Genomic DNA, 13670 nt, shown 5'->3' on the forward strand with positions numbered 1-13670 from the left:
TCCAAATTATTATGCATAACAAACTTTCCAAACATCCTCTAGGTTGTAAAGAACTGAAAATGGTCATTTGTTGAATTTGCAGCATTAAGAGGTCACATTTAATGAAATCAAAATCATCGTATCAGGCTAATTTCCATATTCACAGAGAACCCCTTCTTTAATATCTTCACAGTTCTTGCATCCATTGAACTTGTGAGTTTTTGGATAGTTTCTGCTGGCATATTCCTTGCCGGATGTCAGTAGTCCTTTCGGAGCTGCTGTTTTAATGTAAATCTTCACCTACCCTCATACATGTTTTGCTTGAGGATACTTCAAAGGTTCTCAATGGGGTTGAGGTCAGGAGAGGATGGTAGCCATGCCATGAGTTTCCCTCCTTTTTATGCCCATATCAGTAAATAACTCAAAGGTTTCCTTTACAGCATGAAGATCATTTTGCTACGAGTACCACGTTTCTTCTTTTTGTACCATAGAAACTCTATAAACGTTGCTGAGGTTATTTTCACACCTTCAGGGGCCTACAGCTCGCTCCCCATGATTCTGGACCAAAACATGACTGCCACCTCCTTGCTGACGTCGCAGCCTTGTTGGGACATGGTGGCCATCCACTACTCCATCCATCTGGACCATCTGGTGGTGCACGGCCCTCATCAGTAAACCAGGCTGTTTCAAAAATCAGTCTTAACGTATGTCTGGGCCCACTGCACTCATTTTGCTTGGGAGCAGTGTTAAGGAGGGCCGAATAGCAGGTTTATGCACAACTGCATCTTGAAGTTCGTGGGACGCCAGAGGCACCAGCAGCTTAAAATACCTGTGTGCTGCATTATAATGGTATTTTAGCAGCTGCTCTCTTAATCTGATGAATTAGTCTGGCAGAAACCTTCCTTATTATACCTTTATCTGCACAAACACACCTGTGCTCTGTAGCAGCCAGAAATATTTTCACAGTACGATGATCACGCTTAAGTTGTGAAATATTTAATGTTTTCATGCCTTGTTTAAAAGGCACTACAGTATTTCATGCTTTTCAGCAGTAAAGATCCTTTTTTATTTCCTAGAATTGCTTGAAACCTATGGATGCTTAATGGGGAATGTCCTTGTTAAGTCGCTTTCCTTTCGTTTTGCTCCTGGAAGCTAAATTATCACAGGTGTTTGAGATTGATTTCAGTGATCCATAGACCCTGAGACACAAAACCATCCATGAGTTTATTTAAAAAAAAAAAAAAAAATTACACCTTTGACACTTAAATCCAACTTGCATAATAATTTGGAACGACTGTCGTCTGGATATAGACGATGTGTCGTGGATATCTGGTTGAGGTTTTAAGTTGTTTACAAATTGATGTAGTCATTGGACTTAAAGAGGGGTGATTTTTTTTATGGCCTATTGCTTTGCCCCATTGAGTTTGATTACCAACACAAATTTTGTTTTCAGAGTATTGGTCTGTTATATATAAAAGAAAGTGTGAAAGAGCCTTATGTGCTCTGCTTATGAGAAAAAAAAAGTTTTATATAGATTGTGCTGGACCTTAGTTTCAGCATTTGTTTCTCATAGGTATGGACTAATAAAAAAAAAAGGGCTAAGAGGTCCATGGGCTTCATGGAAAAACAAGACTAGAATGCAAGGTAAAACGTGCACATCTGAATGAGGCCTAATGGAGGAAACAACCTAAAATAATATTTTCGTTACTCAAGAAAAGGTTTAGTGTTCCTTTATATAAACTTTCAGCTGCTCACACGTCAAGAGGAATGTGTCTACTGAAGGATGGGGGACATGGACAAGCTGGTAGTTGGGTTCAATGGTTTGGGATGCCATCTTGGCACTTTAATAGATGTATAGGACCCCCCCCCACTACCCTAGTGCCATGTGCCTTTTACCCAAGGATACGTCCTTCCAGACCAAATTAAAAAAGGACAAAGTGACACAGAAAGCAGTGCGAGATATTCACAGCAAGACGATGTATTTGTGCCACATTCGCAATAAAGTCCAAGCTGGAAAACTGCACACAATCGCTTTAGAGCCTAATTCCTGCATGTGAGAAGGGGGAACGAGTGACGCTGGACAAATAAATATACTGAAGGACAACACAAAAAAACAAAAAAAAATTGGGTGACTGAGGACATATGAAGCAAAACACTAACGTAAAAGGAAAAAAAACAAAACAAAAAAAAAACTAGTCTTCAACTTTTCTCCAGTCAACCCTTAACTATTTCAATAATAAAGAAAAAAAAAAAAAAAAAAAAAATGTATAAAAAGGAAAATAAAATCAAACCAGATGGGGGTCCGACATCTGAGACCATCATTGCTTGTGCATGAAGGCAGAGCCTTGATTCTGTGTTCTTACCATGTGTGTACAGAAGCTTAAAAAGTAATGATTAACCCCTTTATTGCTGAAGACAGACACAAGCCGTTCGTCTGTAACTGTGCAATATACAAAGCTCGGCCTGTCTAGTAATGCCAGGGTTAAAAATCAAGTGAGGGACAAATTAAAAGAAGTGAAAAAAAGGAAACATAAGCTTTTGCTAATTAAAAAGAAAAAAAGTCAGGAACTAGGGGAAAGCAAAAAGTGACCAGCCCACTATACTTAAGGGCTGACCACGGGATTTTTTTTTTTTCACCTTCGAAGTTACTCTCCCCCCACCATTGCACAACACATGCATTATACGCCAAGATTTACAACCCAGAGGGAGAGGCAAAATGAAAAAACAGTGTCCAGTCTCAATGACAAGGAGGTCTTCTTCTACAGGTGCCATTTCCTCAGGATTAGGTGGGCTCGAGCATTCCTCCCTGTGTCCGGCCTCAACTGTTTGAGGCAGGGTCCCATTACCTCAGGTCCCAGTCATGATCCACATCATGTGCGGTTCAGACATTAAAGCCTTCAACACTGGAGCCTACGTCTCACTCATCCTCGTCGTCTTCATCTTCCTCGCCGTCAGACAGTGCCGTGCATGGGCGGATCTGACGGTAACCATCTAGCCATTTTTCCACCATCTGCGTCACTAGTGGGTGGTTACGACGGCGTGAGCTTTTCTGCATGGCTACCAACACGCCGCCTTCAGTCACACAACAGTCCAACCATTCTCGCAGGAGCTTTTCCTGCTGGTCCTCATTGCCGAGCTGAAAAGAAAAAACGAGGTACTGTACAACCATTTTTATATGTGCAAGTAGATATAGAAAATGCAAAAACATAATATAGCAGGCATACCCAAACAAACCACATGTACCCACTAACAGGTCTACAATAGCGTACCAGGAGCAACGGTCAACAAAGAGGGAGCGCGCGCCAACAAAGAGGGAGCGCGCGCCAACAAAGAGGGAGCGCGCGCCAACAAAGAGGGAGCGCGCGCCAACAAAGAGGGAGCGCGCGCCAACAAAGAGGGAGCGCGCGCCAACAAAGAGGGAGCGCGCGCCAACAAAGAGGGAGCGCGCGCCAACAAAGAGGGAGCGCGCGCCAACAAAGAGGGAGCGCGCGCCAACAAAGAGGGAGCGCGCGCCAACAAAGAGGGAGCGCGCGCCAACAAAGAGGGAGCGCGCGCCAACAAAGAGGGAGCGCGGAGCGCAATAAATAAGTCATGAACAGGAAAATAATTTCAGCACTAACTGGGTCCTCTGTCCAATTGCCCAAAAACAGAATTCAGACACGTCCGACACTTAAACGTTTGCTGCATTTTAAACACTTGCATTCACCGATATTACAATGGAAGTTCTTACTTTAGAAGGAATATCATTTTTATAATAAAGCAACGAAGCTACAAGAATGAAAAAAATCCTGCCGCTTCTCGGCTCATAATCAGCGTCCCCGTGCAATCAGCTCACAGTTTACATAGAGCAGCAAAGCCAGGGTAGCGCGGCCTGCGCGACCTCTTACCTCTTGCGCCGACAGGAAGTGAATGTGCAGGAGCTTCCGTTCACTGTCCACAAGTGGCAGAAATGTAACCGTTACGTCGTCGTCTGTGTTTAGATTTGCACCGGCACCACGATTGTCATAGCCATCGTTCTCCATCGCTACCAGAGCTGAGAAGTGTCCCCTTGTGTAGCCCAAAGCAATTGGGCTTTTCCAGCAAAAACTCTGCTCCCACAAAAGTGGCAAGTACACTCCTGAGAAAAGAAAAAAAAAAAAAAGTTAGCCATGGGATGGTAAGAGGTTACTGGACTTTTTGGTATTCTTCACCCTTTAATTTACATTGCTGTTATCTCTGGATTGATCCTACTAAGCAACTAAAGGAAAGAAAGAGGAACGATGCAAGGAGTCGTGTCCTCTGTCAGGAGGTCCCAAACTTCAGGGACCGGTGAAGTAGCAGTTACAGTAAACACTTTGTATACTTATTATATTTTAAAAAAGGTTTAAAATACATTATGTCCGATCACTATGAAATCCGATCTATTTTAGGAGCTTTTGGTTCTCCACCCTCCTGATGCTGATTGACAGCTTGCTCTCTCTATTGTGAGTGTAGGAAAGGGGGTGGGGAGGAAAGACGCCAGCAACACGTGACTACGAAGACTTAGTCTGTGTGCCCACGATGCGTTTAAGCGTTTCCACAGCGTCAATTCCATTGCAGAAACGCTTAAAAAACGCTTGGTAGAAGGTCTGCCATGTTCCCCAATGATAATCCGCATGTGCTGTGCACATGCTGCGGAAATTTCCACTGCGGATTATCATTGCGGAAAAATACGCAGCACTATCAATTATTTTGCGGAGTCGCTGCGTTTTCACTGCCATTGACTTGCATTGGAACGCATGTCATCCGCATCCCTGCATCTGTACATGCGGAATCCATGCGTTCCAATGCAGGGATGGTACCCGGGTGTGGAGGACAGGAGACTCTCCTCCGGACCCGGGTACCATAGTACCTGTATAAAAAAAACAAAAAAAAAAACAATGTGTAAAATAAAAAATAAATATTATACTTACCTTCTGATGGCCCCCAGTGTGCTTGTCTTAGCTTGCCGGCAGATCTCGGTGGACTCAAGGACCTGCGGTGACGTCATTTAATCATGTGACAGGTCAAGCGACCACGGACGTCAGCAGGTCCTTCAGTGTACCGCGAGCCAAGACGCATCGAAGAAAGACACCGGGTGTCATCAGAGGGCAAGTATGATATTTATTTTTTTAACATTCTTTTCGTCACAGTATATAAATCCATGCCGTTTGCATGGATTTATATAGTGTGACCGAGTTGACAAGCACTTTCCAAGTGATGCTAAAATCGCTTAGAAAGCGCTTGTCAATCCACATGCGGAAATGCATGTGAAGAACGCTTCACATCCGCTTGTCCCTGGCAGGAAAATGCATCTACAATCCGCATGTACAATCCGCATGTGCAATCCGCATGCGTTTTTTCTGCCAGGGAGATGGAGAAACGCTCAGGAAAAAATCTGGAGCATTTCTGCATCGTGGGCACATAGCCTTAATTCATCAGCCGCAGAACAAGTCAAGTACTGCAACCAGGGCAAAAAAAAAGAAAGCCATGCTCTGCTCAGCACCGGCACATGTGCAGCCGGCATACGAGTTGTCTGTATCTTACTGATGTGATCCAGCCGACATTTATACCTTGAAAACGAGTGTATCCCAACGTCTCCCCGCGGAAGCTCTTGTAATATTTCACTCCGTATACTATGATTGGTCTTCTGAGAATATGCGCAAGAACAAAGATGTGCGTTTGCTCCAGGCTGGCCCCTGGCTAGAAGACAAAAGGAAAAAAATAAAATAAAACAATAGAGTCAATAAACCGCCTTATACGATGGATAAAATATATACAAAGAATAACTTAAAGATCATACAAAGCCACATTAAATTACAGTGTATGGAGCGAGTCGCTTCTTCTGTGAAGACTGGAAATGTAGGCTGTACGCTTTACCACCAAGTCCTATTTCACAAGTTCAACATTCATGGTCTGAGTCCAGACTAAGGACTTGACCGCGTGAACTTAACAGCCACACAGGCAAATACAAAGCTGCTGAATTGGGGTCAGGAGACCTATGGCCGCTCTGTACTCTGATTGTCAGACCGTGCCTATATAGACAGAGGAGAGTGAGTAAGGGATTGTGAGTGGAGATCCATGTGGTTTATGTTGCACTGCACATATTAAAACACAAACCAAAGATTTTCTGTGAAATCCCGTACAGCCGGCCATATTGCTATATAACCCAATATTTGGTGTTGTAAAGGCGTGAACACCCTTCTGCACACGTCAGGGCCATGGAAGCAGAGATACATGCTGAACTTGGGAAATAAAGTCGCACTTATTTGGAAAATGTGAGATTTCGGTAGCCATTACATACATCACACGTGTGATTTCTACGGCTTACCTGGCTAGCAAGTGAAAGGATAAACGCCCAGTCTTCCTGCCATTGCTCCTCTCTTAGAGAGAAGTGCAGGCCAAAGCTCTGCGAGTACCAAGACTCCCACTCCTTCCAACGGCTGTAAAACCTAAATACACAAAAGGGACCACGAGTAAACATATAAAAGCCATTATTGTTAAGAAAATAAGTGCATGAAAATCATGACCCTAAAAAGAAGCCTTGTGAAAACAAATATGAGAGGGGAAACATCAATCAGGACGACTTTAAAGTGAACAGCAGCAAATAGGATCTGCAAAGGGTCCGGAGCGCCCCTCACCAGTGGGAGCAGTCGTGGAGGCTGTCATGCAGAGCCTTCCTTAGCACCGAGTCCTTGTCGTAGATGCCCCAGGTTGCTTGTAGTACGGAGTCCAGCAGACAATCGCCTGCAGTGCGGTTCCAAAGTGCATAAAGTCGGCTGTCCAGACGGGTCCCCAGCTCGAGTGACCAGTTAATAATAGGAGATTCCTCCTCTAGTTCTGGAATACAAGATGCAGATTGTGAATTAATAATTCATGTCAGTGGGAAGGTTTGTACAGTCAGCAGAAAAATTACCTTTCTGAACATCCCGGTCCAGAACTTCATCGAACAGTTTCTCCTGAACAGAAGGAGGAAGATCCTCTATATCTGCAGACAGAGAAGTGACATGGAGCAAGCACTCAACCAGCAACAATAAAAAACAAAGATAAATGACAAGTCTCTGAGAACAAGCTGCGATAGAAAGATGCAAGGACATGCAAAAGTTTTTCATTTGAGCCACACGAGGACTTTTTCTTTTGGACCGGCTTGGTCCGAGGAAAAAAATAAAAATTCCAACGTGTACGGCCCCATAGAATGACATTGGTCTGGATGCGATCCAATGTTTTGTCAGATCACATTCGGATCGAAAATACAGCCTAAATAAAATCTACAAAGTAGATAGATTTAAAGAAATCTTATCCACACAGTGCAGATATTTTTGTCCTGCGGCACAGATTTTTTTTTTCCTCCGTATGTCAATTCCTTGTACCGATTTCACGCAAGACGTGTGCAGATTCGCTGTGGAAATATCCGCGCCAGACGTGCAAATGTTTGTATTTTGCTTTATAAGTAACATGGAATGATGGAAACCATCTACGTACTACATTACAGAATAGGTTAGCGCTATATAGGAGATGAGCTGACGGTAATTACCTGCGGGTAAAGTGAAAGTTACAAGGTCCGTTAGGAAGTAGCAGGCGAAGTCTCCTTTCCTCTGGTGCATGGAAGCTGCGATTTCCCTCCTGATTTGCTCGGTGAGCTCAGGACACACCATGGCGGGGATACATTTGGCTGCATGCTGAGACACCTGCAATCAGAAAAGCCGCACAGGAGTCAGAGACCCGATGAAACCTTAAAATTCACCAACAAGGAAAAGAGATTTTAAAAGGGTTATTCCCTAGGATTATTACACTGCACTACAGTCCGAGTCATGCGGATAATGATCTGGTATAAAGGCCGATCACGCGAGATCCCACAAGAAAAGTAATCATCACAGATCTGACATCATTTACAGGAAGGAACAGAGCACCAATCCCGACTCGAAAAGCTGCTCACTTCTGTTAGAAGTATGGCCAGCATGTCCTGCCTCTGGAAGCGAATAGATAGGTGCACCAGAGTGTAACCCACATCAAAGGCCGATGGGCGGTTCAGAAGACGGACTTCATCGGCAGAGAGCTGCCGAGCGATGTCTCCTCCTGACGTCTTGTACGCCTCCACGGCAGACAGGTCGCCTTCCACTACGCCTGGAAGAGAGGATACAATGTGTCTATGAGCCGCATATAAACCAAAAGAAAAGCAATTCAATCCATCCAGCAATCATTAACCCCTTTACCCCCGAGGGTGGTTTGTACGTTAATGACCGGGCCAATTTTTACAATTCTGACCACTGTCACTTTATGAGGTAATTACTCTGGAACGCTTCAACGGATCCCCCTGATTCTGAGAATGTTTTTCGTGACATATTGTACTTCATGATTGTGGAAAAATTTGATAATGACTTGCATTTATTTGTTGGGGGGGGGGGGAGAAATTCTGAGAAAATTTTGACAATTTTTAAACTTTGAATTTTCATGCCCTTAAATCAGAGAGATGTGTCACACAAAATAGTTAATAAATAACATTTCCCACATGTCTACTTTACATCAGCACAATTTTGGAACCAACGTTTTTTGTTTTGTTAGGAAGTTAAGAGTTAAAAGTTGACCAGCAATCTCTTATTTTTCTAACAAACCAAAAAAAAAAATGTTTTTGTCTTTTTTTTATTTTTATAAAAGGTACCACATCACATTTGAAGAGACTTTGAGGGGCCTTTATGACAGAAAAGACCCAAAAGTGACACCATTCTAAAAACTGCACCCCTCAAGATGCCCAAAACTACATTCAAGAACTTTATTAACCCTTCAGGTGAATTTTTTGGACTGTGGAAGAAAAACACTGAACATTTAACTTTTTGCACAAAAATGTTACGTTAGACCTCAATTTTTTATTTTTATTTTTTTATTTTATTTATTTTGGCAAGGGTAAAAGGGAAAAAAAATAAAAATAAATAATTGTTGTGCAATTCCTCCTGAGCACACCGATACCCCATATGTGTGGGAAAACCACTGTTTGGGAGCACGGCAGGGTTCGGAAGAGAAGGAGCGCCATTTGACTTTTTTAGCGTAAAATTTGCTTGAATAATTAATGGAAGCCATGTTGCGTTTGGAGAGAGCCCCTGATGTGCCTAAACAGTGGAACTGACCCTATTTTGGAAACTACATCACTCAGGGAACTTATTTAGATGTGTGATGCGCACCTTGAACCCCCAGGTGTTTCACAGAAGTTTATAACAAAGAGCCGTGAAAATTTTTTTTTAAAAAAAATTTCCCACAAAAATGATCTTTTATCCCTAATTTTTTTTAATTCAACAAGGGTTAGAGGAGAAATTATACCCCAAAAGTTGTCGTGCAATTTCTCCTGAGTATGCCGATACCCTGTATGTTGTTGAAAACTACTTTTGAGGCGCAGTGCAAAGCTCAGAAGGGAAGAAGCGCCATATTGGAGTTCATATTTTGCTGGACTGGTTTGACGTGCCATGTCACATTGACAGAGCCCCTGAGGTGCCAGAACAGCTGAATCACCCCATAAGAGACCCCATTTTACAAACTGCACCTCTCAATGAATTCATCTAGGAGTGCAGTGAGCAATGTTAACACCACATGTGCCTCACAGAATTTTACACCATTGGGGGGGGGTGAAGAATGAATAATTAAATTTTTAACCACCAAAGTTTTGCTTTAGCCCCAGATTTTACAATTTCACACTGGGAAATTCGTAAAAATGGCACCAAAATTTGTCCCACAATTTTTGCTGAGTGTAGAAATACCCCATATGTGGCTGTACAGTACTGCTTAGTCACACAGCAAGACTCCGGAGGAATGGAGCACCATTTGCCTCCTGGAGCAGATTTTCCTAGAATAGTATGCGGACTCCATATACACAGCTCCTACGTAATTCAGATGAACCCCCGATCCATTCACTATAATGAGGCAGCAGAGTTAGGGCTCTTTCACACCTCAGTGTCTGGTACGTGTGGTGACAGTTTCCACAAGTACTGGAGACACATACACACCCATTCATATGAATGGGTCTGCGCACATGTCAGTGTGTTTCCACGGACTGTGTGTTCGTGGGCAAGACACGTTGATATGTCCATTTTTTTCGCGCTGCACGGGCCGCAAAATGTCCCACACTGATGACACAAGGATGACATACTTGTGTCATCAATGTGAAACGTACCGGCGCCTGGGAATCAGTGTACAGTAAGAGCTGTTCCCAAGTGCCAGGTGCTGAACGCTGCCCTCATCATTGTCCCCTGCTTGCGCTGCGTTCAGCAAAAGCAAGGGACAATTGTGAGAGTAGTATTCTGATCCCGCTATGTCCTGGTGTAAAAATAAGAATAATATAAAAAAATCCTTATACTCACTACTCACCTGTCTGAAGATGTCCCCCACTCTAAAAAAATATATATATTTTTTTGTTTGTTTGTTTTTTTTTACTTACGGTAGTACCATTATAGGACTTTCACTTTCTGCAGTCTGATCGCAGTTATAATGTATAGTAATGCAGGATCACTGCTATACATTATAACCTGTCAGTGCTGCAGACACAAGTTATTTTGATCATGCACTGCGCATGATCAAAGTAACTTGCTGGTGCCTGGTCACCCGGATGTCGTCATGACGACGTCGGGTCACCATGGCAACGATCGGGACCCGGCGCTGACGGCAAGGGGTCTCCGATCCAAGAGCAGAGGGGCTTTTGTCCCTCTGCTAGCTCGCTGCATTTAGGGGGTTAAAGTGCCAGGTATCAGCTGTCAAAATAATTTTTGGGACTTTGAATAGGAAGACGTGATCCTACGATGAGGGAATAAAAGTGTACCGTGCCAATGTTCATACTATTAAAACCCAACTTACATGCCGAGACTGAGCACTGTATCTGAGCGGTTACGCTGCTGGGATCTGGTCTTTTGCTGATGGGCGCCAGCAGCACATGACAGCCGGTACCTGCCGCTATGGTGCGTTGTTAGCATGAGGTCGCCCCTTACACCTGCACACATCATGTGACCACTTTAAAGGGGGCATTCCAGCTGTGGCAGGGCGCTACCGCAGGTGCGTTTGGACTTCGATAGAGGCACAAACGCTCCAATGAGGTGGAGGAGGTTGTGCAATCTAATTGTACAGGCTGTAACTTTACACACGGCAAGATTAAAAAATGAAGAGTAAATGGAAATTGAATGAACCCCCCTCCAATGAAAGCAGCCTGTCGACACCGAGCTTTTACTAAGCAACCGGCTGATGTTCTTTAATTTTCAGCCCCCTCCACCTTCCATACCGGAGGATGACTCACACCATCATCCTTTATAAATAGTAGTGCAATGCGTCATAAGTAGAAGATAAAGATAAAGCCGAGGGAACTCCCTGCAGCCAAAGTTCAGCGCAAACTATTGGGGCAGCAATAAACTCCTCACAATCTGCTCATCGGGGAGAAGTCCAGACTCCGAGGAGAGAGCAAGTCTCTGTACTAGCCACATCACCGCCACCATCTCCACCAGAACCTCATTCATGGCCAATTACCTGACGACCTGTGGCAGGAGCTTTGCTGATCGCACCTAATGGACATGGATGAGTCCAGTTTTTTTTTTATATTTTTTTTTTTATGAATAAATATTATTATTAATAAAAATATTTATACGTTTGTACTAATAAAAATTATTCTAAATATATATATATATATATATATATATATATATATATATATATACATACATACATACATACATACATACGCAGTACAGACCAAAAGTTTGGACACACCTTCTCATTTAAAGATTTTTCTGTGTTTTCATGACTATAAAAATTGTACATTCACACTGAAGGCATCAAAACTATGAATTAACACATGTGGAATTATATACTTAACAAAAAAGTGTGAAACAACTGAAAATATGTCTTATATTCTAGGTTCTTCAAAGTAGCCACCTTTTGCTTTGATGACTGCTTTGCACACTCTTGGCATTCTCTTGATGAGCTTCGAGAGGTAGTCACCGGAAATGGTTTTCACTTCACAGGTGTGCCCTGTCTGGTTTAATAAGTGGGATTTCTTGCCTTATAAATGGGGTTGGCACCATCAGTTGTGTTGTGCAGAAGTCTGGTGGATACACAGCTGATAGTCCTACTGAATAAACTGTTAGAATTTGTATTATGGCAAGAAAAAAGCAGCTAAAGTAAAGAAAAACGAGTGGCTATCATTACTTCAAGAAATGAAGGTCAGTCAGTGCGAAAAATTGTGAAAACTTTGAAAGTGTCCCCAAGTGCAGTTGCAAAAACCATCAAGCGCTACAAAGAAACTGGCTCACATGAGGACCGCCCCAGGAAAGGAAGACCAAGAGTCACCTCTGCTTCTGAGGATAAGTTTATCCGAGTCATCAGCCTCAGAAATTGCAGGTTAACAGCAGCTCAGATTAGAGACCAGGTCAATGCCACACAGAGTTCTAGCAGCAGACACATCTCTTCAACAACTGTCAAGAGGAGACTTTGTGCAGCAGGTCTTCATGGTAAAATAGCTGTTAGGAAACCACTGCTAAGGACAGGCAACAAGCAGAAGAGACTTGTTTAGGCTAAAGAACACAAGGAATGGACATTAGACCAGTGGAAATCTGTGCTTTGGTCTGAGGAGTCCAAATTTGAGATCTTTGGTTCCAACCACCGTGTCTTTGAGCGACGCATAAAAGGTGAACGGATGGACTCTACATGCCTGGTTCCCACCGTGAAGCATGGCGAAGGAAGTGTGATGGTGCGGGGGTGCTTTGCTGGTGACACTGTTGGGGATTTATTCAAAATTGAAGGCATACTGAACCAGCATGGCTACCACAGCATCTTGCAGCGGCATGCTATTCCATCCGGTTTGCGTTTAGTTGGACCATCATTTATTTTTCAACAGGACAATGACCCCAAACACACCTCCAGGCTGTGTAAGGGCTATTTGACCAAGAAGGAGAGTGATGGGGTGCTACGCCAGATGACCTGGCCTCCACAGTCACCAGACCTGAACCCAATCGAGATGGTTTGGGGTGAGCTGGACTGCGGAGTGAAGGCAAAAGGGCCAACAAGTGCTAAGCATCTCTGGGAACTCCTTCAAGATTGTTGGAAGACCATTTCCGGTGACTACCTCTTGAAGCTCATCAAGAGAATGCCAAGAGTGTGCAAAGCAGTCATCAAAGCAAAAGGTGGCTACTTTGAAGAACCTAGAATATAAGACATATTTTCAGTTGTTTCACACTTTTTTGTTAAGTATATAATTCCACATGTGGTAATTCATAGTTTTGATGCCTTCAGTGTGAATGTACAATTGTCATAGTAATACAGAAAAATCTTTAAATGAGAAGGTGTGTTCAAACTTTTGGTCTGTACTGTAATATATATATAGTTTTTTATTATGCCGCAACCGCACCCTACATATATACACCCCCCCCCCCCCAACATTCGGACTATAAGACGCACCCCCCATTTTCCTCCAAAACTTTGGAGGAAAAAAGTGTGTCTTATAGTCCGAAAAATACGGTACTTTGCATAGGAGCCAAGAAACTATTTACAATATCATCGGTACAATTACATAATAAGTGATGATTAGCCGAAAGCAAACGACTGCAAAAAGGAGAAGACAACTGGACGCAGACAACGGACATGAAAGTAGAAGACGGCCCCCACAAGCCGACGGCGGCCCCGGGCTGTGACTCATCCACACTATTTATAGGAATCCCAGCGACTCCATT

The 13670-nt window shown here is 43.3% G+C and overlaps 1 protein-coding gene across 2 annotated transcripts in view; it reads right to left on the reverse strand.

Moving 5' to 3' along the window:
- The window catches only part of ZRANB1 (zinc finger RANBP2-type containing 1), a 49558-nt gene continuing 35888 nt past the window's right edge, over positions 1-13670 (reverse strand). The window contains exons 3-10 of one of the 2 annotated variants that reach the window (XM_073685133.1): positions 7985-8100; positions 7511-7664; positions 6893-6964; positions 6618-6816; positions 6308-6428; positions 5550-5679; positions 3867-4096; positions 1-3115 (exon numbers count right to left, since the gene is read on the reverse strand). In XM_073685133.1, coding sequence (XP_073541234.1) covers positions 2897-3115; positions 3867-4096; positions 5550-5679; positions 6308-6428; positions 6618-6816; positions 6893-6964; positions 7511-7664; positions 7985-8100 — 1241 coding nt within the window. In that variant the 3' untranslated portion in view covers positions 1-2896. Of the gene's footprint in view, positions 3116-3866; positions 4097-5549; positions 5680-6307; positions 6429-6617; positions 6817-6892; positions 6965-7510; positions 7665-7912; positions 8101-13670 lie in introns of both variants that reach the window. The other variant, XM_073685132.1, reaches the window with a different exon arrangement.

The sequence above is a fragment of the Phyllobates terribilis genome, unplaced genomic scaffold (assembly GCF_046119375.1).
Source record: "Phyllobates terribilis strain yellow unplaced genomic scaffold, ASM4611937v1 Scaffold_5__5_contigs__length_657084704, whole genome shotgun sequence".
NCBI classification, from domain to species: Eukaryota; Metazoa; Chordata; class Amphibia; order Anura; family Dendrobatidae; genus Phyllobates; species Phyllobates terribilis.